We start from the raw sequence: 25,189 nt of genomic DNA, 5'->3' as shown, positions 1-25,189 counted from the left end.
TTGATGGAGAGATGTTTAGGCAATCTAAACTTTGAGGCCACACTGATCTACCTCGATGACATCATCGTCTATGCGTCTACCTTCCAGGATCATCTACGATGACTGGAGCAAGTCTTGAGTCGCCTTCGAAATCACGGCCTGAAGGTGAAGCCACAAAAATGTCATATATTTCGCAAGCAGGTTGAGTACCTCAGGCACACGGTGTCCGGTGAAGGAGTCAGGCACATTCGGGAGAAAGTGGCCGCCGTGCAAGAGTCGCCCACCCCGAAGACTGTAAAGGACGTGCGGGCCTTCCTAGGACTCGCAGGGTATTATCGCAGATTCGTGAAAAATTTCACGCGCATCGCTAATCCGCTACTGAAGCTCCTTCAAAGGATACATGCGGGCTCAAAAAATCGAACAGTGAAATGGGGAAGAGAACAGGAGGAGGCCTTCAGGGCCTTGAAGATGGCCCTGACGGAAGCTCCCATACTGGCCTATGCGGACTTTTCTCAGCCCTTCGTTCTTCACACCAATGGAAGTCTCCTTGGTCTAGGGGCCGTGCTGTCGCAGGAGCAGGAGGGGAGAGCGGGTGATAGCAGATGCGAGTCGCTCCCTCCGAGACTCGGAGAAGAACCCAGACAATTACAGCTCCTTTAAAATGAAATTGTTGGCCCTAGTGTGGGCAATGACAGAAAAGTTTGCGGAGTACTTGTCGGGGTCTGAAGTGTTGGTGAAGACAGACAACAACCCGTTGGCTCATCTGGAGAACGCGAAGTTAGGAGCCCTGGAACAACGATGGGTGGCTCGCATGGCTCGGTACCGGTATAAGATCACCTACCGGCCTAGGGCTGAAAACACGCATGCTGATGCCCTCTCCAGGGTGACCCATGAGCACCCCGACTGTGAACGAGACGAAGAACTGGAGGCCGAAGATGTGCCCAGCTTCCGGAGGGTTGGCAGCCCGTTGTCCGCTACGCAGGAACAGATCGGGGAAGTGAAAGAAGGACACGTCTTGGGGCGGCCCAGGGACGAGTGGGTATGGATACAGCAAATGGATGGAGAGATTGCGCGGTTGTGACAGTGGGTGGCTTTGAAACAAGTCCCTAACCGCGAAGAAAGGGGGACCCTGACGCCAGAGGGGCTGATGATGCTGCGGCAGTGGGAGAGACTGAGCCTGCAGGACGGCTTGTTGCACAGACGGGTCCAGTTGGTACGGGAGTTCGGCCCCATGATTTTGTTTTAATTAATGCCTGAGACAAGTGGATTCTTACCTATTTTTTTTTCCTTTGTCGCTCTTATTACTGATGGTGCTGCTGACATTTCTTTTCAACATCTAATGAATAGGTCATCAGTATAGTGCGAATGGACAACCACTTTACATGACATGAACTGATTCATATGTTGTTCTCTTCAAAGCATGAAGTTGATATTTATAAACCCAGAATAAATTGAGAATACATAACCAAGTCTGAATTCTTCAGGTTAAAATCTTGAAGATTTGAGATATTAGAAACGTTCAGAGTACTTGCCTTCATGCAAAGCTTTGGCTGAGTGTCCACTTGATACAAGGCCTAAATGATAAAAAAAATTGTTAAAATAGGAACTAATTGTTTTACAGAAAACTTTTCTTTCATTCAGATGCTAATTATGTCTAAACAGAGATGGTTTATGGTTGTGAGTTATATTCATTTATTTTCTACAAGGGAATGTAAACACCCAGGGAAGGATGCAGTTTCAGAAGCCTATGGCCAGTACTCTACCTAAGAAGTATAGGAGGAAGAAGATTTATAAGAAATGTGTAATCAGAAAATGACCCATTGTTGCAATTAGTTTTTTATGTTAAATGTATTTTTAAACATTTGTATATTTATTTAATTTTTTCCAAAATGCTATCTATACTACTAAAATTGGGAATCTTTACAAATTCCACACTGGCCACTAAACCTAATGCTAGAATCATGCTTCCTGGTCTGTGCAGAATACTTTTCAGTAGTCTTATTATCCTCACACATTGGATAATAATGAAAGGTAACACCTCTATATTTAGTAGAGCACACAGGATCTACCATTCTCAATATGTGAAGTCACAGCTCACTTTCTCAGTGGCCAGTGTAAAAATTACACGATTTTTGCATATGTTTGAAACAAACTAGCATAATGAAAAATTAGATGAAGTGAGAATGGAAAAATGAAATGAAAAATGGAAAAACATGCAAAATAAATATATTTAACGTACAAAAATGATTTAAACAATAGTTCATTTTCTGATTACTCTTTCCCTTTAAGGAAATGTGCTCAAGTCATATAATAGTTACATGAAAATATTAGATATTAAAAAATATAATGTGTCCAATTAGCTTAAAAATATTATATAAATGATTTTAGACAGTATAATGCTGCACATCTTCAACCTGCTGGATATATTTTTAAACATATTAAATAGAACCTGTCAAGTCCTAGTTGTCCTCTACACTGCCCCCATAGCGTTGTTAGTGATGCAATGTGCATCACTAACAAGCTTATTCTATTAAAATTGGTGCAGCTATAATGATTTTATAATCTTTAATATACTTAGATCCTACCTGCTCATTCAGTTATAGGGGTGTGCTTGTCATATTCAGTCATGGGTGGGTACAGCATTCCGTCACTGCTGGCACCGCCCATGTATTTGAATACTGCTCCCTGCAAGCGCTGATATTGTGGGGCTCATGCGCACTTGTAGATGTCCGGCCGCCTGCGCAGTGAGGCTGTGTGAGTACCAACTTCACTGCGCATGCGCTATAATGCACTATGTTCCCCGCGCATTGGCAGTGAAGCTGTGTAGTTTGCAGCTTCACTGCGCATGCGCCATGACACTCTGTTCGCCGCACTGTGTGATTACCAGCTTCACTGCACACGCACGGAGAACATAGCGCATCATAGCTCATGCGCAGTGAAGCTGCACCAATTTTAATGGAAAAAGCTTGTTATTGATGCACATTGCATCACAAACAATGCTATGGGGGCAGTGTAGAGGATAGCTAGGACGTGACAGGTTACCTTTGACCTAATGTAAAATGATTAGTGATGAGCGAGCACTAAAATGCTCGGGTACTCGTTGCTCGGGTCGAGCAAATTGGAATACTCGGGTGCTCGACCTGAGCAACGAGCCCAATGTACAGTACAGACCAAAAGTTTGGACACACCTTCTCATATAAAGTTTTTCCTGTATTTTCATGACTATGAAAATTGTACATTCACACTGAAGGCATCAAAACTATGAATTAACACATGTGGAATTATATACTTAACAAAAAAGTGTGAAACAACTGAAATTATGTCTTATATTCTAGGTTCTTCAAAGTAGCCACCTTTTGCTTTGATGACTGCTTTGCACACTCTTGGCATTCTCTTGATGAGCTTCAAGAGGTAGTCACCGGAAATGGTTTTCACTTCACAGGTGTGCCCTGTCAGGTTTAATAAGTTTGATTTCTTGCCTTATAAATGGGGTTGGGACCATCAGTTGTGTTGTGCAGAAGTCTGGTGGATACACAGCTGATAGTCCTACTGAATAGACTGTTAGAATATGTATTATGGCAAGAAAAAAGCAGCTAAGTAAAGAAAAACGAGTGGCCATCATTACTTTAAGAAATGAAGGTCAGTCAGTCCGAAAAATTTGGCAAACTTTGAAAGTGTCCCCAAGTGCAGTTGCAAAAACCATCAAGCGCTACAAAGAAGCTGGCTCACATGAGGACCGCCCCAGGAAAGGAAGACCAAGAGTCACCTCTGCTTCTGAGGATAAGTTTATCCGAGTCACCAGTCTCAGAAATCGTAGGTTAACAGCAGCTCAGATTAGAGACCAGGTCAATGCCACACAGAGTTCTAGCAGCAGACACATGTCTTCAACAACTGTTAAGAGGAGACTTTGTGCAGCAGGCCTTCATGGTAAAATAGCTGCTAGGAAACCACTGCTAAGGACAGACAACAAGCAGAAGGGACTTGTTTGGGCTAAAGAACACAAGGAATGGATGTTAGACCAGTGGAAATCTGTGCTTTATTTTGATGAGTCCAAATTTGAGATCTTTGGTTCCAACCACCGTGTCTTTGTGAGACGCAGAAAAGGTGAACGCATGGGCTCTACCTGTCTGGTTCCCACCATGAAGCATGGAGGAGGAGGTGTGATGGTGTGGGGTGCTTTGCTGGTGACACTGTTGGGGATTTATTCAAAATTGAAGGCATACTGAACCAGCATGGCTACCACAGCATCTTGCAGCGGCATGCTATTCCATCCGGTTTGCGTTTAGATGGACCATAATTTATTTTTCAACAGGAGAATGACCCCAAACACACTTCCAGGCTGTGTAAGGGCTATTTGACCAAGAGGGAGAGTGATGGGGTGCTACGCCAGATGACCTGGCCTCCACAGTCACCAGACCTGAACCCAATCGAGATGGTTTGGGGTGAACTGGACCATTTATGATGGAGGGACTCTGAAAGTCATAAAGCCTATTTTTATAGGGACATCAGACGGCCCTTACTATTCTTAAAAGGCCAGCAGTCGGCCCTAACTATTGTTAGAGAGCCATCAGCCGACTATGCTTTGTTGTTCCCATTATTAACAAGTGGGTCTCCTATACTGTTATTGCGTATCCAGTGACTGCAAGGGCTGCCAAAAATTTGGACGCAACCCAATACCCCTTTTAAGAGACATAGAGGAGGGTCTCAGTAAAAAAAATGTTCCCATTATAAAGGAGAGGGTCTCCTATAGTGGTAATGCCCATGCTGTGACTGCAAGGGCTGCCAAATTTAAGAATTTAAAGACACAGAGCAGGGCCACAGTAACAAGGTACGACATGTTCTCATTAGAAAGGAGAGTGTCTGCTATACAGTTATAGGGTATGCAGTGAGTCCAACGGCTGACCAATTTTAGGAAAAACCCCACTAAGAATTTAAAGACACATAGAGCAGGACCACAGTAACAAGGTACGACATGTTCCCATTAGAAAGGAGAGGGTCTGCTATACAGTCATAGGGTATGCAGTGAGTCCAACGGCTGACCAATTTTAGGAAAAAACCCACTAAGAATTTAAAGACACACAGAGCAGGGCCACAGTAACGACAAATTAGAAAGGAGAGAGTCTCCCATAGTGTTGGCCTATGCAGTGAATGCATGGGCTGCCAAAAATTTGGAGGCACTTCAATGCCCCTTGGAAGAGACGTGGAGGAGGGCCTCATAAAAAAATGTTCCCATTAGAAAGGAGCGGGCCTCCTATACTTGTAATGCCCATGCACTAATTGTATGGGCTGACAAACATTTACCACTGGGGGGTATACATGAACATACTGTATAAAAAAAAATTTTACGGGCATCATAAACACCCTTTAAAAAAATTATGTGGGTGTTGCATCATGGACCACGGTCACCCTGGTGATATTGTGGTGAAGAATGAAGAGAAGGAGGAGGACAAGAGCAAATAGCAAAAATCAGGAAGCATATACCCATGTGTGTGTGTGAAAAGGTGCATGGGAATACACCTCCCAAGAAAAGACACTGGATTTGAGTTTATGTTACGCTGCTATCATTTGGTGATGTTAAGAAGTCTGGCCCAATCCAGCCATTGTTCATTTTTATAAGAGTCAGCCTGTCAGCATTTTCAGTTGACAGGCAGATGTGCTTATCAGTTATAATTCCACCAGCGGCGCTAAAAACCCGCTCTGATAAAACGCTGGTGGCAGGGCAGGCCAGGACCTGCAAGTCATAGAGAGCCAGTTCATTCCACGCATCCAGCTTGGATACCCAATAATTATAAGGCACAGAGGAATCATGGAGGACATTGGTACGGTCGGCAAGGTACTCCCTCAGCATCTTCCCAAACTTTGCACTCCTTGTGAGAGTACCCCGAACCTCAGGGCCTGTGCGATGGGAGGGTCTGAGAAAACTCTCCCAGAACTTTGACAGTGTTCCCCTGCCTCTGCTGGATAGAAGTTGTGTCTCTCTCGCCTGTACTCCTTGGTTGTCCAGCGAAGTGTGCCCTCTGCCGCCAGTGTTTCAGATGGTAATTTTTTTAATAGTTCCGCAACAAGGGCCCTCTGGTACTGCCCCATTTTTGTACACCTGTCCACCTCAGGAATAAGAGATATAAAGTTCTCCTTGCAGCATGGGTCTAGAAGTGTCACCAACCAGTAATGACTGTCACCCAAAATTTTGAGAACGCGAGGGTCATGGGAAAGGCAGCATAACATAAACTCAGCCATGCGTGCCAGACTACTAACAGGCAAGACTTCCGTGTCCTCACCAAGAGGATGACTGACCATGCTCTCCTCCTCCTCCTCCTCCTCTCTGTCCTCTGGCCATCCACGCTGAACAGACGGTATGACAGCAGGTAGTACCGTCTATAATGCATGAAACTAACTCCTGTCCTTCCTCTTCCTCCTCTTCCTCATTGTCACCCAATCCACGTTGGGATGAGATGAGGCTTGGCTGTGTGTAATCACCCTGTATGGTTCCTTGCTCCATCTCATTGTGCTCTGCCTGCAATGCATCCTCTTTGATTGTGAGCAGAGAGTGTTTCAGAGGACAGAGAAGCGGGATGGTGATGCTAATTATGGCATCATCGCCGCTCACCATCTTGGTGCAGTTCTCAAAGTTTTGGAGGATGGTACATCGCCTCAGAGCCGCCACCAGGTTCCGGCCATTGTCACACATGACCATGCCTGGCTGTAGGTTCAGCGGTGTGAGCCACAGATCTGCCTGCTCTTTCAGAGCTGTCCACAACTCTTCAGCATTGTGCAGTTTTTCACCTAAGCATATTAGCTTCAGCACAGCCTCTTGCCGCTTGGCCGCGGCAGTGCTGCAGTGCTTCCAGCTTCAGACTGATGTGGTCATTTCAGAGCCGGAGGCTGAAGAGGAGGAGGAGGCTGAGGAGGATGAGGTGCAGTAGCTGTAGACTGTGGGGGCAACCCTGATTGTCCTAGGGCCCGCAATCCTTGGCGTCGGGAGGACGTGTTCCGTCCCAAAGTCCGACTGGGTCCCGGCTTCCACTAAGTTAACCCAGTGTGCCATCAGCGAGATATACCATCCCTGCCCACAAGCACTTGTACACGTGTCCGTGGTTAGGTGGACTTTACCAGTAACTGCGTTGTTGAGAGCACGGCTAATGTTTTGGGACACGTGCTTGTGTAATGCAGGGACGGCACACCAGGAGAAATAGTGGCGGCTGGGGACCGAGTACCGAGGGACGGCCGCCGCCATCAGGTTGCGGTATGCTTCCGTCTCCACGAGCCTAAAAGGCAACATTTCGAGCGCAAACAGTCGTAAAATGTGAGAATTTAGTAGTGTGGCCTGTGGGGCGTTGGCTGCATATTTGCGTTCCAAGGACTGGGGTATGGACAACTGAACGCTGCGCTGGGACAAGGACATGGACCTGCTTCCTGATGCTGCTACTTGAGAGTGTGCAACGACAGGTGCAGGGCATGAGGCGTCTTCGCATGTACCATGAACAGCGGATTGGCTTGCACGCACAACAGTGGAAGAAGCAATGGTGCCACCCGCAGACACTGTTCCTGGACCCTGGGGTTCGGCCCACAAAGTCGGGTGCTTTGCTGCCATGTGCCTGATCATGCTGGTAGTGTTCAGGCTGGTCGTTTTGCCACCCCTGCTGATGCTGGACTGGCAGTTGGTGCAAATGGCCTTTTTGGGGTTATCGGCAGAGACTTTAAAAAACAGCCAGACTCGGGACGACCTAACAGTTGTACTGACAACTTCCTTCGTGTTGGTGTTACGGGGAACAGTTGCCTGCCTTCTGTCTGCGGCCACCACACTGCTTCTTCCTGCCTGTTGGGGTGCTCTGCCTCCCTCCCCCAGTGTGCTGCTGTCCTCGCTCTGCATGTCCTCCTGCCAGGTTGGGTCAGTTACTATATCATCCACCACCTCGTCTTCCACTTCCGCACCCTGGTCCTCCTCTTGACTTTCTGGCAATTGTGTCTCATCATCGTCCACCTCTTGTGACACTTTCCCACCGTCACCTTTGTGTGACCATGGCTGCTCAAATATTTGGGCATCGCTACATGCGATCTCCTCTTGCCCCGCTTCAAATGGACCGGGCGAGAGGCCCGAATCTATAAATGGAAAAGTGAACAGCTCTTCAGAGTGTCCAAGTGTGGGATCAGTTGTCTCTGGGTACTCGGCATGGTGGGAGGAAGGAGGATCAGGGTGAGGAATATGCGGTCCAGACTCACGGCTACTGAGACTTGACCGTGTGGAAGACAGGGTGGTGGTGGTGGTGGTGGCTAAGTGACTGGAAGCATTATCCGCTATCCAACCAACAACCTTTTGACACTGCTCTGAGTTCAATAGTGGTGTGCTGCGGTCCCCTAGAAATTGGGACAGGAAGGTCAGGCGAGAAGATGTGGGTGTTTGTTGTAGCACAATTTCGGCTTGCCCACGGCCTTGTCCTCGGCCTCTGCATGCACCATTACCATCACGTCCATTCCCCCGTCCCTTGCCACGTGCCTTGCCCATTTTAAATGGAGGACAGTATCTTCCACACTCACTACAAATGACTGAGTTTGGAGCGAACTTATATGTGATCCGTGTGATAGAGAAAACAGAGTTTTAAGTATCTGGCCTATAGGTAAGTAGTTTGAACAGCAAACTGCGGTGAATTGCTTCAATGACACACTAAAGAAAATTTTTAATGGAGGCCAGAAATGGCAGTATTTTCTGACAACGTATATGTGATCCGTTTGATGGAGAAAACACGGTTTTAAATACCTGGCCTGTAGGTAAGTAGTTTGAACAGCAAACTGCAGTGAATTGCTTCAATGACACACTAAAGGAAATTTTTAATGGAGGCCAGAAATGGCAGTATTCTCTGACAACGTATATGTGATCCGTTTGATGGAGAAAACACAGTTTTAAATAGCAGGATTTCTAGCGCTCTAATATGGAAAGGACCTGGCTGCATTCTGCAGTGGCAACAAGCAAATGGCGCAGAAAAAATGGTGTTCTCTGGATTGCTTTTTAAGCAAATAATGAGGATTAAGATCCAAAGAAAAGTATTCCTGGCCCCTGAGACCTGGGCCTTTGTATAGAAATATCTAACAGCAGCAGAAGGCAGAATTGGAATGGAGCCTCTTGTGCTATATGCACTGTAGTCTGCTATATACACTGCCTGCCTATACACCCTGCCTGCCTGATATCTCTGCAGATGGATTAGTCCTCAGAAGGACTGTTTGTTAAGATGGATATGTGTAATGTACGGTTTTTCTCCCTACACTACCTAATACACGATCAAATCTCTCCCTGACACAGCAGCAGCACTCCCTACACTGTCTGATCCGGAGTGACTGTGACGAGCATGGTGGCGCCAGGTCTGATATAGACCTGATGACGCTGTGCGGCCAGCCAATCACTGCAATTCCCACAACCAACATGGCTACGGCATTACAGTGCATGGCAGGCAATCCCTGCATGTTTATTGGCTCTCTAAAGAGCACCAAACATGCAGGGAGGGGACCTGAGTTCCCGCCCGAGCAACCCGGAAATACTTAGCGAGCGCTGAGCACCTCGAGCAGTGAGATGCTCGGGCGAGCACCGAGCAGTAGCGAGCATGCTCGCTCATCACTAAAAATGATGTATTGAAAACTAAACTGTGGGCTTTACAATAACTTGTGCAAAGTGTATTGCTAATCTAAAACTACTGTAAATATGAATCATATGACACAGTGATACATTGCAACTTTAGGACTTGAAACATATAGATTTTGATGTGTAGTTTCAGTTGCAGTAATGTATTTTTTAACCAAAGACAGAAGTAGATCCAGCAGGTAGAAGTAGAAGTCTTTTCTTAATTTGTACAATTTATGTAAAACCAAGTATTTGTTTTTGATTAAAAACTGCATCAAAAACCTACAATTTTAAGGCTGGAATCACACATTCAGGTTTCATGGAAAGAAAATGTAGCTTCGTTAACTGCCAAATAGATTAAAAAATATAAACAATATGTTATTGTATCTTACTTGCTTTATATACCTTGTACTCGTTCGTACTCCTTAGCTGTAATGATATTGGCTGTCATTTTTTAAAAATAAAAGTTCCCATTAAACTATAAATCAGGGAACAATAAGTTATCCTCACCTGATCTTTTTTAACACTTGTTGAATTGGGAATATTCACACATTTTTCATCTTTCATCCTACATAAATTAACAGTGGCATCAACAGGACATGCTGACTTCCAGGCAAGATCATGGGTTCTAAGATTATATGTAATGCGGTTCCAGAGATTGTCAAGGTCTGTGAAAAAGCAAGAAATTATTTGTTATTGAAGCATGTATCATGCACTGGCTGTATGATCGACTCTGAAATGCTGCAGCGTTTCTGAAAAAAAACATACTTTAAAAGCGATTGGGAACTGAGCCGCATGAGAGACTAGTTGTCATGCAGTGCCTTGGGACTGTGGGCATTATTCAGGTCCCTAGAACTAGGAGCACCCTAGTCTATCCCTGTCCCCCCATATTACTCCTGAAGGTGGAAACACCGCGATCATGTGCCTTGCTATGCTCCTAAATCAACCCTTATCTGTCCCCTCCCAAAACGATGGGAAGCAAAAGTGTTTAGGACAACACTAACCAGACAAACAAGGGAAGATGGATAGTGGAACAAAGGGGAGATAAGGAAGGAGAAACCAAATATGGGAGGATGAGGATATGCACACAAACAAAACTCCAAGCAATAATCTCCTAAGCAAATCTCCAAACCCCAACTCCAACCACGAACTACACCTCCAACTCCAAACCAGGCAGTAAGAACTAACACTGGCAATTCCTAAGTGCCAGAGGCGTACAGTTAGGTCCATATATATTTGTACAGAGACAACATTTTTCTAATTTTGGTTCTAGACATTACCACAATGAATTTTAAACAAAACAATTCAGATGCAGTTGAAGTTCAGACTTTCAGCTTTCATTTGAGGGTATCCACATTAAAATTGGATGAAGGGTTTAGGAGTTTCAACTGCTTAACATGTGCCACCATGTTTTTAAAGGGACCAAAAGTAATTGGACAATTGACACCAAGGCTATTTCATGGACAGGTGTGGGCAATCCCTTTGTTATGTCGTTCTCAATTAAGCAGATAAAAGGTCTGGAGTTGATTTGAGGTGTGGTGCTTGCATTTGGAAGGTTTTGCTGTGAAGTAAACATGCGGTCAAAGGAGCTCTCCATGCAGGTGAAACAAGCCATACTTAAGCTGCAAAAAATGGAAAAAACTAATCCGAGAAATTGCTACAATATTAGGAGTGGCAAAATCTACAGTTTGGTACATCCTGAGAAAGAAAGAAAGCACTTGTAAACTCATCAATGCAAAAAGACCTGGGCGCCCACGGAAGACAACAGTGGTGGATGATCGCAGAATAATCTCCATGGTGAAGAGAAACCCCTTCACAACAGCCAACCAAGTGAACAACACTCTCCAGGAGATAGGCGTATCAATATCCAAATCTACCATAAAGAGAAGACTGCATGAAAGTAAATGCAGAGGGTTCACTGCACGGTGCAAGCCACTCATAAGCATCAAGAATAAAAAGGTTAGACTGGAATTTGCTAAAAAACATCTAAAAAAGCCAGCACAGTTCTGGAAGAACATTCTTTGGACAGATGAAACCAAGATCAACCTGTACTAGAATGATGGAAAGAGAAAAGTATGGCGAAGGCGTGGTACAGCTCATGATCCAAAGCATACCACATCATCTGTAAAACACGGGGGAGGCAGTGTGATGGCTTGGGCATGCATGGCTGCCAGTGGCACTGGGTCACTAGTGTTTATTGATGATGTGACACAGGACAGAAGCAGCCGAATAAATTCTGATGTATTCAGAGCCATACTGTGTGCTCAGATACAGCCAAATGCAGCCAAACTGATTGGTCGTCGTTTCATACTACAGTTGGACAATGAGTCAATGACCCAAAACATAAAGCCAAAGCAACCCAGGAGTTTATTAAAGCAAAGAAGTGGAATATTCTTGAATGGCCAAGTCAGTCACCTGATCTCAACCCAATTGAGCATGCATTTCACTTGTTAAAGACTAAACTTCAGACAGAAAGGCCCACAAACAAACAGCAACTGAAAACCACCACAGTGAAGTCCTGGCAGAGCATCAAAAAGGAGGAAACACAGCGTCTGGTGATGTCCATGAGTTCAAGACTTCAGGCAGTCATTGCCAACAAAGGGTTTTCAACCAAGTACTAGAAATGAACATTTTATTAACAATTATTTAATTTGTCCAATTACTTTTGGTCCCTTTAAAAACAGGGTGGCACATGTTAAGGAGCTGAAACTCCTAAACCCTTCATCCAATTTTAATGTGGATACCCTCAAATGAAAGCTGCAAGTCTAAACTTCAACTGCATCTGAATTGTTTTGCTTAAAATTCATTGTGGTAATGTCTAGAACCAAAATTAGAAAAATGTTGTTTCTGTCCAAATATATATCGACCTAACTGTATATAGCAGTGGGGAGTGGCCAGTAGTGAACAGCTGAGACAATCTAGGTAGGAAACCTACAGGAGCTTCACCTGAACAGATTAACCCTTGGACTGCGAGCTAGGAAAAAAATGACACTGTTTAATAAGAAGGTGAAGTACTTCTAACCAGTGCAGGAGTTCATGAAACCAGATGGCGCGATCTTCTGGCCCCGCTCTGTCGCGGTATCCCCATGACACTAGTTGGACAGGTGGGTCCTCAGTGGCTTTTCCATGCCCACAGGTCTCTCTCTATACGTACATGCAGGGAGAGACCTATCACTCCAGGGCACGAAGAAGTCGCTGGGGATCCGTCTGTCTGATTAGTCTCCAGTGCAGCTCTTGACCCCCACAAAAAAAATGCTTAAAGAGATTAAATGCTGTAGAGCCTGCATTTCAATGTAAAAAAATCCTCTTGAGGTGATTAAAGATTCAATTCTAATCTAGTTGTCTATGACTTTTATCTAGCTGCATCATATTTTTGGGGGGGTGGGGGAACACAGGGAAACTGCCACAAAAAGCAGAATTTTCCAAAAACTGCTACAGTATGTGTAACACCGCCAAATGTTCTGTTCACACATAATCTAAGTGCTGCATTTTTTTCTGCTGATTTTTGTATGCATGTTTTCCGCAGGTATCTATACCAAAATATGTCATGATAATCTTCTCTGGTTATTGCTTTTTTGCTGATTTTTTTGGTGCGTTATCTCTTTTATTTGATACGTGCAGATTTGAAGCAGCATTTGTTAGTACAGAAAAGCCTTGGTTGTACTCTTAGAAATGCAACTGTGTTTTTGCATACATTTTTAACCGGGTGCATCTAGTAGTCACCTACAATCCAAATCTGGAAGCGCTAAGAAGAGCTGCACGGAAACTACAACCCTTACTACAAAAAGATGCCCGATTACAATCCATATTTCCAGACCCCCCACTTCTGTGTTTCAGGCAGCCCCCAAATCTAAGAAGCATCATTGTCAGAAGCTCCCTGTCATCTCCACCAGCTACAGGTACCTTTCCTTGCAACCAGAAAAAATGTAAAACCTGTCCGTTTATAACGACCACAGACAAGATAAAGATTCCCAATTCACATCAGGACTATAAGATCCCAGGTACGTTCAGCTGTATCACATCTAATGTAGTGTACTTAATTATATGTACCAAATGTCCAGCTGGGGGTCTTTATGTAGGGGAGACAGGGCAAAAACTTAGAACAAGGATGAATCATCATCGCCACACAATAAAAGAAAAAAGAATAGATCTGCCTGTGGCCAAGCATTTTTGTTCCCCTGATCACAGCATAAAAGATATGAAATTACTGGTATTAAAAGGTAACTTCAAATCTCAAAGAGAAAGAAGAATCTCAGAATATAAACTGATGATGACCTTTAACACTTTCAGAGCAGGAATGAATGTGTCGCATGGATTTATGTCATTCTACATCAACTAAGGAATGTGCCCCTCAGAATTGTGAGGCCATCACAACACTGGACCTGGTCACAGGACAATAAAACCTTCACACTCCTTATCTATTAACTGCTAAAATATTTATAGCCAGAACTGTTTATCTCTTCCATAATAACTCTGCTTTTCATCACCTGTCTTACCTATTGCATTTTTTTTTCTTGTGTGTCTTAATGTGTATAAATATGTGACTCTTCGGATTTTGTGGTATACTATGCCTGATGAAGAGACCTGAGTAGTCTCGAAAGCTTGCAATTTGTTACCATCTTTTCAGTTAGCCATTAAAAGGTATCAACCACTGAGGACTCTCAAATCTAAATATTTTTCTATCTACTGGCTAACACGGTGCAAGAATATATATTTTCCCTATATCAGTATCCCTATAAAAGCTTATAAAGAAAAAAGCCCCAGAAAAATGCACAGTCCAGCAGCGTTTTTAAGCACACAGTGGGAATAATTTTTCATCAAAATATATCCACTTTGCTTGGAGAGTTAAACGCAGCTGATTTTCTGCACATAAATACTACATGTTTTCTGCTGCATTTTTATGTGTTTACTATGGCCTAAGGGTAAGATTGCATGTATTGTTTTTGCATTTCTTTTCTGCATGAAATAATCAGAGATTTGGCAGAGAAAATGCTGTGTACGTTACGTGCATTTTGATGCGTTTTTTTCACATTTCAGTTTTTGATGGTTTTAATGCTTTTTTTGCTGTGGATTACAAAGTGCCATTATCTCCCTCTTCCTCCTCTGATGCAACAGCCTCCTATCTGAAAATCACACTTGCATTTTTAAGGGCAAAAACATAGCAAAAAAAAGTATGTAAAATGCACATAAACATTGAACTGTTTTTTGTGCACTTTTTAAGACTCTTGTTGATTTCAATTGTTAAAAAGTGCAAATATGCTGAATTAACATGCTGCATTCAAAAAAAAAATAATAAAACACCCCACAGGTCAAAAACCACAAGGAAAAAATAAGTAATATTGGCATGTTCATTCATTTTGCTGCTTTGTAAAAGAAAGTGGAAAAAATGACCAGAAAGTGACAGTGAATAAGACATCTCAAAAACTATAAGAAAACCCTCCAAAAAAATTGTCAGAATGCTCAGAAAACAACTAAAAACAATGACTCACAAAAGGTGTAAAGAAAAAACGGCGGAGTTTTCTGAAGCATCTTTTGCTTGAAAAACTTGACCGGTTCACCTGAGTTTAAAAGACATTGCGTGCATATACCCTAAGGCCACATGCACACGTTCAGTATTTGGTCAGTTTTCTACCTCATAATTTGTAAGCCAAATCCAGGAGTGGGTGGCTTACAAATTCTGAGGTAAAAAACTGACCAAATACTGAACGTGTGCACGTGGTCTAAGGGTAGTTTCACACACAGCATTTTTTGTGGAAAAAAAGCCATAGCAGGTTTTGTATTCAAATTTTGAGCCAGAAGTGGATCAACAGGAAGCAGAAGGTAAAGTATGTTTTGCTTGAAGTACAGTATGCCTATAGAGTTTGCGTATACAAAAGAAACAAGTAAATGACAAATGTACTGAAGATCCAATATAAATTGACATTGATTATTTCATGCATCACTATGACAATAACATTCAAAAACTCTATAGGTACCAAAGGGAAAGGATTGTATGTACAATATAAAAGCAGATACATTGTTTACTCCTTTATGCAGAATCTTTTCACAACAGTCATATAATACCTTCTAGGTATTTAGGCTCTCATTTCACAGATTAAACATTCAAATATAAGCCACGGGTGACACATTAACCCAATTTGATATGTTACTGTTGGAAAGTACCTAAATATTTAACTTTTACTGTTCACATAGTCAGCTAAACATTGTGTGTTTATAATTTAGGTGGAAACCTAAATTGACAAAGGTTAAAAAAAAAATTACAATAAGGGCAGGGACGATGATGCAATGCACTGAATGGACTGGTTGACACATCGCCTGACCTGAACATGACAGCATGATGGATTTCTATGCATCTGTCAAGGTCAGGTCAGGAGAGGTGGCGGCCAGTACGTGGTTTATGATGCGATCTTCGCAAGAGAAATACGGCCGTGTGTCTCTGCCCTAATGCTGCTGCTCCTTGCTGCTTCACTTACTACTGCTATGTTGACTTGGATGCACTGCAAATAGATATGTGGATTTACATGTTGGATATTGGAGCTTTCAGCAGACTTATCAGAATTCAGACAATGTGGAAGTATGAACTGTTTTATGTCGGACAAGCAGCATCAGGCACCATCTGCAGTCTGCTGAAAACACTGAGACGTGTAAAATAAAATTCACAACTCCATATATATATATATATATATATATATATATATATATATATACATATATATATATATATACATGGGGTAAACTAAGTATTTATTACACTGCTGATTTTGCAAGTTTTCCTAAGTATCATAGGTACACTTTAACTGTGAGAGACAGAATCTAAAAATTAAAAACAGAAAATCACATTGTATGATTTTTACATAATTACAGTACATTGCATTTTATTGCATGAAATAAGTAATTGGTCACTTATCAAACAGCAAGAATTCTGGCTCTCACAGACCTGTTAGTTTTTCTACTCTGCATTCATTACCTGTATTAATTGCACCCTTTGAACTTGTTACCTGTATAATAGACACCTGTCCACACACTCAATCAATCACACTCCAACCTCTCTACCAAGACCAAGAACAAAGAGCTGTCTAAGGACACCAGGGACAAAATTGTAGCACAAGGCTGAGATGGGCTATAGGACAATAGTCAAGCAGCTTGGTGAGAAGACAACAACTGTTGGCACAATTATTAGAAAATGGAAGAAACACAAAACGACTGTCAATCTTCCTCAATCTGGGGCTTCATGCAAGATCTTGTTTCATGGGGTAAGGATGATTCTGAGAAATGTCAGGAATCAGCCCAGAATTAAATGAGAGGACTTGGCCAATGACCTGAAAAGAGCTGGGACCACAGTCTCAAACATTACCGTTAGTAACACACTTTACCATCATGGATTAAAATCCTGCAGGGCACGCAAGGTCCCCTTGCTCACGCCAACACATGTCCATGCCCATTTGAAGTTTGCCAATGCCCATGTGGACGATCCAGAGGAGGCATGGGAAAAGGTCATGTGGTCAGGTGAGACCAAAATAGAACTTTTTGGTATCAACCCCACTCGCCATGTTTGGAGGAAGAAGGAGTACAACTCCAAGAAAACCATCCCAACCGTGAACCATGGTGGGAAAAACCTCATACTTTGGGGGTGCTTTTCTGCAAAGGGGACAGGACAACTGAACCGTATTGAAGGGAGGATGGGTGGGGTCATGTAACTCGAGATTTTGGCCAACAACCTCATTCCCTCAGTAAGAGCATTGAAGATGGGCCATGGCTGGGTCTTCCAGCATGACAAAGACCCAAAACACACAGCCAGGACAACTAAGGAGTGGCTCTGAAAGAAGCATTTCAAGGTCCTGGAGTAGCCTAGCCAGTCTCTAGACCTGAACTCAATAGAAAATCTTTGGAGGGAACTGAAACTCAATGTTGCTCAGTGACAGCCCTGAAACCAGAAAGATCTGGAGAAGATCTGTATGGAGGAGTGAGCCAAAATCCTTGCTGCAGTGTTTGCAAACTTGGTCAAGAACTACAAGAAACGTCTGACCTCTGTAATTGCAAACAAAAGTTTCTGTACCAAATATTAAGTTATGTTTTTATATTGTATCAAATACTTACAGTATTTCATGCAATAAAATGCAAATTTATTATGTAAAAATCATACAATGTGATTTTCTGGATTTTTTTTAAGATTCTGTCTCTCACAGTTGAAGTGTTCTTTGTAGGTGGGAAAACTTGCAAAATCGGCAGTGTATCATATACTTATTTTCCCCACTGAATATACAGGGTGGGCCATTTATATGGATACACGTAAATAAAATGGGAATAGTTGGTGATATCAATTTCCTGTTTGTGGCACATTAGTAAATGGGAGGGGGAAAAAATTTCCAGATGGGTGGTGACCATGGTGGCCATTTTGAAGTCGGCCATTTTGGATCCAATTTTATTTTTTTCAATGGGAAGAGGGTCATGTGACACATCAAACTTATTGAGAATTTCATAACAAAAACAATGGGGTGCTTGGTTTTAACGTAACTTTATTCTTTCATGAGTTTTTTACAAGTTTATGATCACTTATAAAATGTGTTCAAAGTGCTGCCCATTGTGTTGGATTGTCAATGCAACCCTCTTCTCCCACTCTTGACGCACTGATAGCAACACCGCAGAAGAAATGCTAGCACAGGCTTCCAGTATCCATTGTTTCAGATGCTGCACATCTCGTATCTTCAGAGCATAGGCAATTGTCTTCAGATGACCCCAAAAATAAAAGTCTAAGGGGGTCAGATCGGGAGACCTTGGTGGCCATTCAACTGGCCCACGATGACCAATTCACTTTCCAGGAAACTGTTCATGTAGGAATGCTCGGAGCTGACCCCCATAATGTGGTGGTGCACCATCTTGTTGGAAAAACTCAGGGAACGTGCCATCTTCAGTGCACAAAGAGGGCAACACATCATCATGTAGCAATTTCAGATATCCAGTGGCATTGAGGTGGCCCCACTATCTTTGTACCCCATATACTACACCATACCATCAATTTTTGTGTTTCAGTCTTGGAAGGATCTATCCACTGTGGGTTAGTGTCAGACCAATAGTGGTGGTTTTGTTTGTAAACTTCATCATTCACAAAAAAGTTTGCCACATCACTGAACATAATGTTCTGTGTAAACTGAGGCTCCTGTTCCAATTTTTGTTCTGCCCATTCTGCAAATTCAGTGCGCCGATCTGGGTCATCCTCGTTGAGATGCTGCAGCAGCTGGATTTTGTAAGGGTGCCATTTGTGAGTAGCTAATATCCGCCGAAGGGATGTTCGACTGATGCCACTCTCCAGTGACATGCGGCAAGTGCTACGCTGTGGGCTCTTGCTGAATGAAGCTAGGACAGCCACTGATGTTTCTTCATTAGTGACAGTTTTCTTGGGTCCACATTTTGGCAAATCCAACACTGAACCTGTTTCACGAAATTTGGCAATCAGTTTGCTAACTGTAGCATGGGAGATGGGTAGTCTCGTAGGGTGTCTTGCATTGAAATCTGCTGTGTTAACCTCTGCGACATGTCAATGGCTGTAAACAAAGAGAAACTTGTAAATAACTCATGAAAGAATAAAGTTACGTTAAAACCAAGCACACTATTGTTTTTCTTATGAAATTCTCAATAAGTGTGATGTGTCACATGACCCTCTTCCCATTGGAAAAAATAAAGTTGGATCCAAAATGGCTGACTTCAAAATGGCTGCTATGGTCACCACCCATCTGGAAAAGTTTTCCCCCTCCCATATACTAATGTGTCACAAACAGGAAGTTGATATCACCAACCAGTCCCATTTTATTTAGGTGTATTCATATAAATAGCCCACCCTGTATACAGTATATAATTATAAGAGAAACACGTCACCACTTCTACATTTTTCACCCACTCCTGGTTTTGGCTTACAAATATTGAGGTATAAAACTCAGCAAATACTCAATGTGTGCACATGACCTGATAAAACCTTTTTTGGGCTCTTTAACGAAAACATAGCCTTAAAAATGACAAAGTGAACTCAACATATCTGGATATAGGTAAACTGCTGAAAGCAAACAGCCTGTTTAATAACACAGATTTACTTGTTTTATAACATAAAAAAGGCCATAAAATTTTCCTTTTAGTATTAGTGTTGTGTCATGAGGTACACTCTTCTGTTGCTGCCTGTAAATCCACGAGAATGACTGCAATTTCCTGCAGTGGCGCTAACTCAGAATTCATCTGCCTTGGCCTCTGGTCCATTCCCAACCTGGTTGACCAAGCATTTTATAGACGATGCATGTGTGGCACCCCAGGGGTCTGGTTTTCCACAGTAACAGCAATGTTATGTCTGAGAGCAGGTGGGAGGTCTCTTGGTCAGGGATCCTATGCATGCCACACCTCCTGCCCAGTCCTGGGAGGGGAAGAACTTCCCCTATAAAAACATAGGGCTGAGGCAGGGTGAGTGAGTAGAGAAGAAGCAGAGAAAAGAAGCAAATATAGGAAGAAACAACAGGAGCTCTGTGGGAGCAGTGTTACAAGGAGTCAGGGGCTGGCAGCTGCAGAGCTCGCCCTGACTGAGAAGTTATCACCGGACCCGGAGTCCGAGGCTGTGGGGACTAACTCCTATCCAGCAGCAGAAACCGACCGGCAGGGGATTGCAGGTCCTCTGGCCCAGAAACCCGAAGGCCCCGAGTCACCGGCCATACGGGTGAGCACCACACGGTACACTCAGGGACGTGGGCTACTTATACCCGCCTCTAGCAAGGTAGCCAGAAGAGTATCGTTAGTTTGGGAGGCCTACAACTCCGCCTGGCCAGGGGAGATCCCATCTGCTCAAGGACTGACCAGGCCCAAATCGCTAGCCAGTACTCCGGGAGGGTCTATCTTTGTGACCAGTAAAGACCCTGAACTACACAGTACCGTCTCCGAGTGGTTCCTGCTACCCCCATCATCCACGTCGGCTGCCCTGAGGCCATACCCCTCCCGTTGGGGGTTATACTATCACGCTGCACAATCCTACCACCGGCCTCAGCGGTCTGCCCTGCAGCAGCAGCTCCCTGGCTGCACTCAACGGGTGGCGTAGTCGTCCAACATCTACCGCTAAAACAGCGCCATTTAGTCTGACTCCCTGGGCACGGACCGGATCACCGCCACGAGACTACAACCCTCAACAGATCCGGCTCCAGGTAAGCTCCCGCGTGCGCAACGCAGCGCGACACAGGCCCAGGGGCGCGTCAACTTTTGGCGTAGTCGGCAGGATTTCGTGCCCGCAACCACCGGGTACTGCGTGCCTGAAAAAGAGACTTTTAAAACTTACCATCCGTGAAGTTTTCCCGCCATCGGTGAAGATTCCCGCCATCCGGCGCCATCTTCGGCCTTCTTCCCGCCATCCGTGGAGTTTTCCCGCCATTGGACGCCATCTTGAGGACGCCGCGCGGGAAGAAGAGGGGCGTGGACTCTGAAAACGCGCGAGAACTGAAGCCCCGCCTCACGTCCGGACGTTGCGTAAGGTCCTGGAAGGAGCCCAGCAGACGCCGACGTCACAGGAGCGTGACGGAAGGTCCTCAACCCTGACGATCCACTGCGGAGCCGCGGCCTACGGAAGAGGATCATCGCAAGGTAGGCCACGGTCCACTAGGGGGGAGAAGGATGTCGGATACGGAGGAGAGCTTCACCGCTCCAACCCCCGCCAGCGCCACCGCTGTTGCGGTCATGCCTTTCACCATGCCCTATATCCCGGGGGCAGCCTGGCTACCCCAGTACTCAGGGGAGTCACATACCCTGCAGGACTTTAGAGAAAAACTGGATAGCCTCTTCCAGGTGTACCCCCTCACAGAAGAGCAAAAAGTAAGCATCCTGGTGGCCCAATTAACCGGGGCAGCCCAAAGGGAGGTAAAGTCCTGGCCACCTGGGGGGAGGACTGTCGCAGGGATACTAACCCGGCTGAGGGACACCTTTGATACCCGCACCTCAGCCGAGATCAAGCTTAGATTCTACGGGTGCAAACAGCGGGCACATGAGAATATAAGGGACTATGCCCTGAACCTACAAGAGGCCCTGAGAGCCATTAAGCAGACCGACCCTGACGGCGTGGGAGACGAGGACAGGCTGTTAACTGAACAATTTATAGAGGGTTTATATTGCAATGCCCACCGAACCCAGTTGCGGGCAATGGCCTTACAGGACCCTCATCTGGGATTTGCACAGTTCAAGGACAGAGCCATCCGGGTGCTCCGAGAACCGGCACCAGGTGGCGTTGTGACCCACAGACGCCCCACTACCACCTACCACCAGGAGGCGGCGCCCTTGTCGGCAGGGCCTGTGGGAGCTGATGCGCAGGCTTTGAACAATGACTCGGCTCCAGACCTGCACCATCAGGTCCAAGAGCTAGCTAAAAGCGTTGCTGCGCTAACCCGAACTGTGCAGTCTTTACAGGTTTCCACTCCAGGGAAGACCCAGCTGGCATCCGGACCGGAGGACATCCCGTGGCGTCGACCAAGGAGGACCCCACCGGCCAGAGGAAGACCCAGCGACCGATACAACGAGGACGGACGACCCATCTGCCGCCGCTGTAATCAACCCGGACATATGGCAAGGTACTGTCCTTTAAACTGGCACAACCTAGGGTAGAGGGCCAACCCCTAGGAAAAAGATCATCAGGCCCATCAAACTGGCGCGACAAATATGTGGGAGGACGTCCAGTCTTGCCTGTGGTACTGGATGGCATTCCTATGAGTGCCCTACTGGACACCGGGTCACAGGTCACCACCATCCCGTACGTGCTCTTCAAGCAGTACTGGAATGACTCGGATATTACCCGCTACCCTGACGACGACTTGAGTATCATCGCCAGCAATGGTCAGCCCGTGCCACAGATCGGATTTAAAGAGGTGACCATTAAAATTGGTAGAGTTGAACTGGCAGCACAGGGACTGATCATTGTAGATATTGACAAACACGAGAGTCACCCAAAGATAACTCTAGGAACTAATGTAATTGAAAATTGTCTTGCAGAGGTGATTTTCCTTTTACAGCAGGTTGCCAAGAACGCCAGCTCCGGCAAGCAGCGAGTGCTCCAAAAAGAGATCCGGGCACTGATGCGACGGCAACAGGTGGAACTCTCCGGCGGTGAGATTGGTAGCGTGAGAATGTGTGACCCTTTCCCTATTGCCATGCCCCCAAAAAGTGAAATGATGATTTGGTGCCGGGCAGCTATTGGTCTGAGAGGTAGAGATTACCAGGCAATGGTAGAACCAGTTTACTCAGACAGTAGGCCCACCATCTTGACAGCACGGGGGGTGGTTAATGTACGCCATGGGAGGGTGCCCGTTCGCATAATCAATATCGGGAAGAGGGAAGTGTACCTGCCCCGGTATGCCACGCTAGCCAAATTATATACCATTAACCAAAATGCTATACAATCTGTGGAACCCTTGCCTCCATCTCACCCGGAGGAAGGTAACGGCTCTAAGAAAACAATGGAGGACTGGTGTCAGCAACTACATTTGGGTACTGACTCCACTCCCTCACATCAGAAACAGGGAGTCTATCGGGTGGTTCAAGAGTACGAGAGAGTGTTTAGTAAACACCCGTTAGACTTCGGGCGAGTCAAGGGGGTAGAACACCACATCCCCACGGGAGACCATCCTCCCATAAAAGAGAGGTATCGACCCGTACCCTCTGCACACTACCAACACGCCAAGGGGATGCTTAGAGACATGAAGGAGGCTGGGGTGATCAGGGATAGCTGTAGCCCCTGGGCAGCTCCACTAGTCTTAGTCAAAAAGAAAGACAACACCATGAGGATGTGTGTAGATTACCGGAAAATCAACCGTATCACACACAAGGATGCGTACCCCTTACCAAGGATAGAGGAGTCTTTGGCTGCATTAAGATCTGCTAACTTCTTCTCTACCTTGGATCTCACTAGTGGGTACTGGCAGGTTCCTGTAGCAGAGGCGGACCGGGAGAAGACCGCATTCACCACCCCGATGGGACTTAGCGAGTTTACCTGCATGCCGTTCGGACTCTGCAACGCACCAGGAACCTTCCAACGATTAATGGAGTGCTGTCTGGGCCATAGAAACTTCGAGACGGTCCTGTTGTACCTGGACGATGTCATCGTATATTCTAAGACTTATGAGGACCACCTGAAACACCTGGCGGAAGTGTTCGAAGCTCTGGCAAGCTACGGCCTAAAGGTGAAACCCTCCAAGTGTCACCTCCTGAAACCAAAGGTGCAGTACCTGGGACACGTGGTGAGCGCTGACGGAGTGGCTCCCGACCCTGATAAGATCACCGCAATTAAGGAATGGCCAAGTCCCTCCAGTGTAAAGGAAGTGCGGCAGTTCCTCGGGTTGGTAGGCTACTACCGCAGGTTCATCCCCGGTTTCACCAAAAAGGCAGCTCCTATGCAGGACCTCCTGATAGGCCAGTCCCGGAAGGCCAAGAACCAGAAGCCGCCCTTCAGATGGGAGAAGTTGGAAGAGGAGTCCTTCCGCCAGCTGAAGATGGCCCTCACGGGGGATGAAATCCTGGCGTACCCGGATTACAGCCAGCCCTTTATCCTCTACACCGACGCAAGTAACATCGGGCTAGGAGTCGTGCTGTCCCAGATCCAGCAGGGGAAAGAACGAGTAATCGCTTACGCCAGCCGAAAACTGCGACCCACCGAGAGAAACCCTGAGAATTACAGCTCATTTAAGCTAGAGTTCCTGGCAGTGGTGTGGGCAGTCACTGAACGCTTTAAGCACTACCTCGCTTCTTCCCGGTTCGTCGTGTACACGGATAACAACCCGTTGACACACCTGGACACAGCAAGACTCGGTGCCCTAGAGCAGAGATGGATGGCCCGTCTGTCCAACTACGAGTTCACAATCAAATACCGGGCAGGACGCTCCAATACCAACGCGGAGGCCCTGTCCAGGATGCCAAACCTACCGGACGTAGGAGAAGATCCAGAGGGACTGGAAGAAGTCGAACTCCCTGCGTTCCACCGGCATGGGACTATCCAGTATTCCCACCGGGTAAGGAGTAAGCAAGCCGCTACGTTTAACCCCTTGCCTCACTACAACTGGGAGGAAACGCAAGACAGTGACCCTGCCGTCCGACTGGTGAAGGAGATGCTGACTCGGCCAGAGGCTCGCCTTGACCCAGACGCTCCGGAGGAAGCCAAGCAACTGTGGGCTGAGAAGAGTCGACTGTTCCTTTATAAGGGGAAGTTGTGCCGCAGAATGGTTAACTCCCGGACGCATGAACTAATCTGGCAAGTAGTGGTGCCACGAAGAGACGCAGCCATGGTGATGGAGGCATAACACGACGGGGCTGGACACTTCGGATGGAAGAAGCTGGAGTTCCTGCTGCGCGAGCGGTTCCACTGGGTAGGCATGAGGGGAACCATCGAGAGGTGGTGCAGAGACTGTGGCCCGTGCAACCTAAGAAGGAAGGACCGTGCCAGCCAGAAGACTCCCCTGCAGTCCATCGTCGCCCGGCAGCCGTTGGAACTGGTAGCCTTGGATCATGTAAAACTGACCCCAAGCAGAAGTGGCTACGTCTATGCACTAACCATCGTGGATCACTACTCCCGGTTCTTGGTTGTCGTCCCCGTCAAGGACT

General features: G+C 45.6%; 1 protein-coding gene across 1 annotated transcript in view; it reads right to left on the bottom strand.

Annotated features, from left to right (window-relative positions):
• Positions 1 to 1,412: 1,412 nt before the first annotated feature.
• The window catches only part of LOC141167249 (interleukin-17 receptor E-like protein), a 140,010-nt gene continuing 116,233 nt past the window's right edge, over positions 1,413 to 25,189 (bottom strand). Inside the window, exons 10-11 of the mRNA XM_073654687.1 lie at positions 10,100 to 10,257; positions 1,413 to 1,553 (exon numbers count right to left, since the gene is read on the bottom strand). Of these exons, the coding sequence (XP_073510788.1) occupies positions 1,413 to 1,553; positions 10,100 to 10,257 (299 nt within the window). The remainder of the gene's footprint in view (positions 1,554 to 10,099; positions 10,258 to 25,189) is intronic.

Source organism: Phyllobates terribilis, unplaced genomic scaffold (genome assembly GCF_046119375.1).
Source record: "Phyllobates terribilis strain yellow unplaced genomic scaffold, ASM4611937v1 Scaffold_11__3_contigs__length_659146591, whole genome shotgun sequence".
NCBI lineage: Eukaryota > Metazoa > Chordata > Amphibia > Anura > Dendrobatidae > Phyllobates > Phyllobates terribilis.
This window is presented reverse-complemented; position numbering and strand designations above follow the sequence as displayed.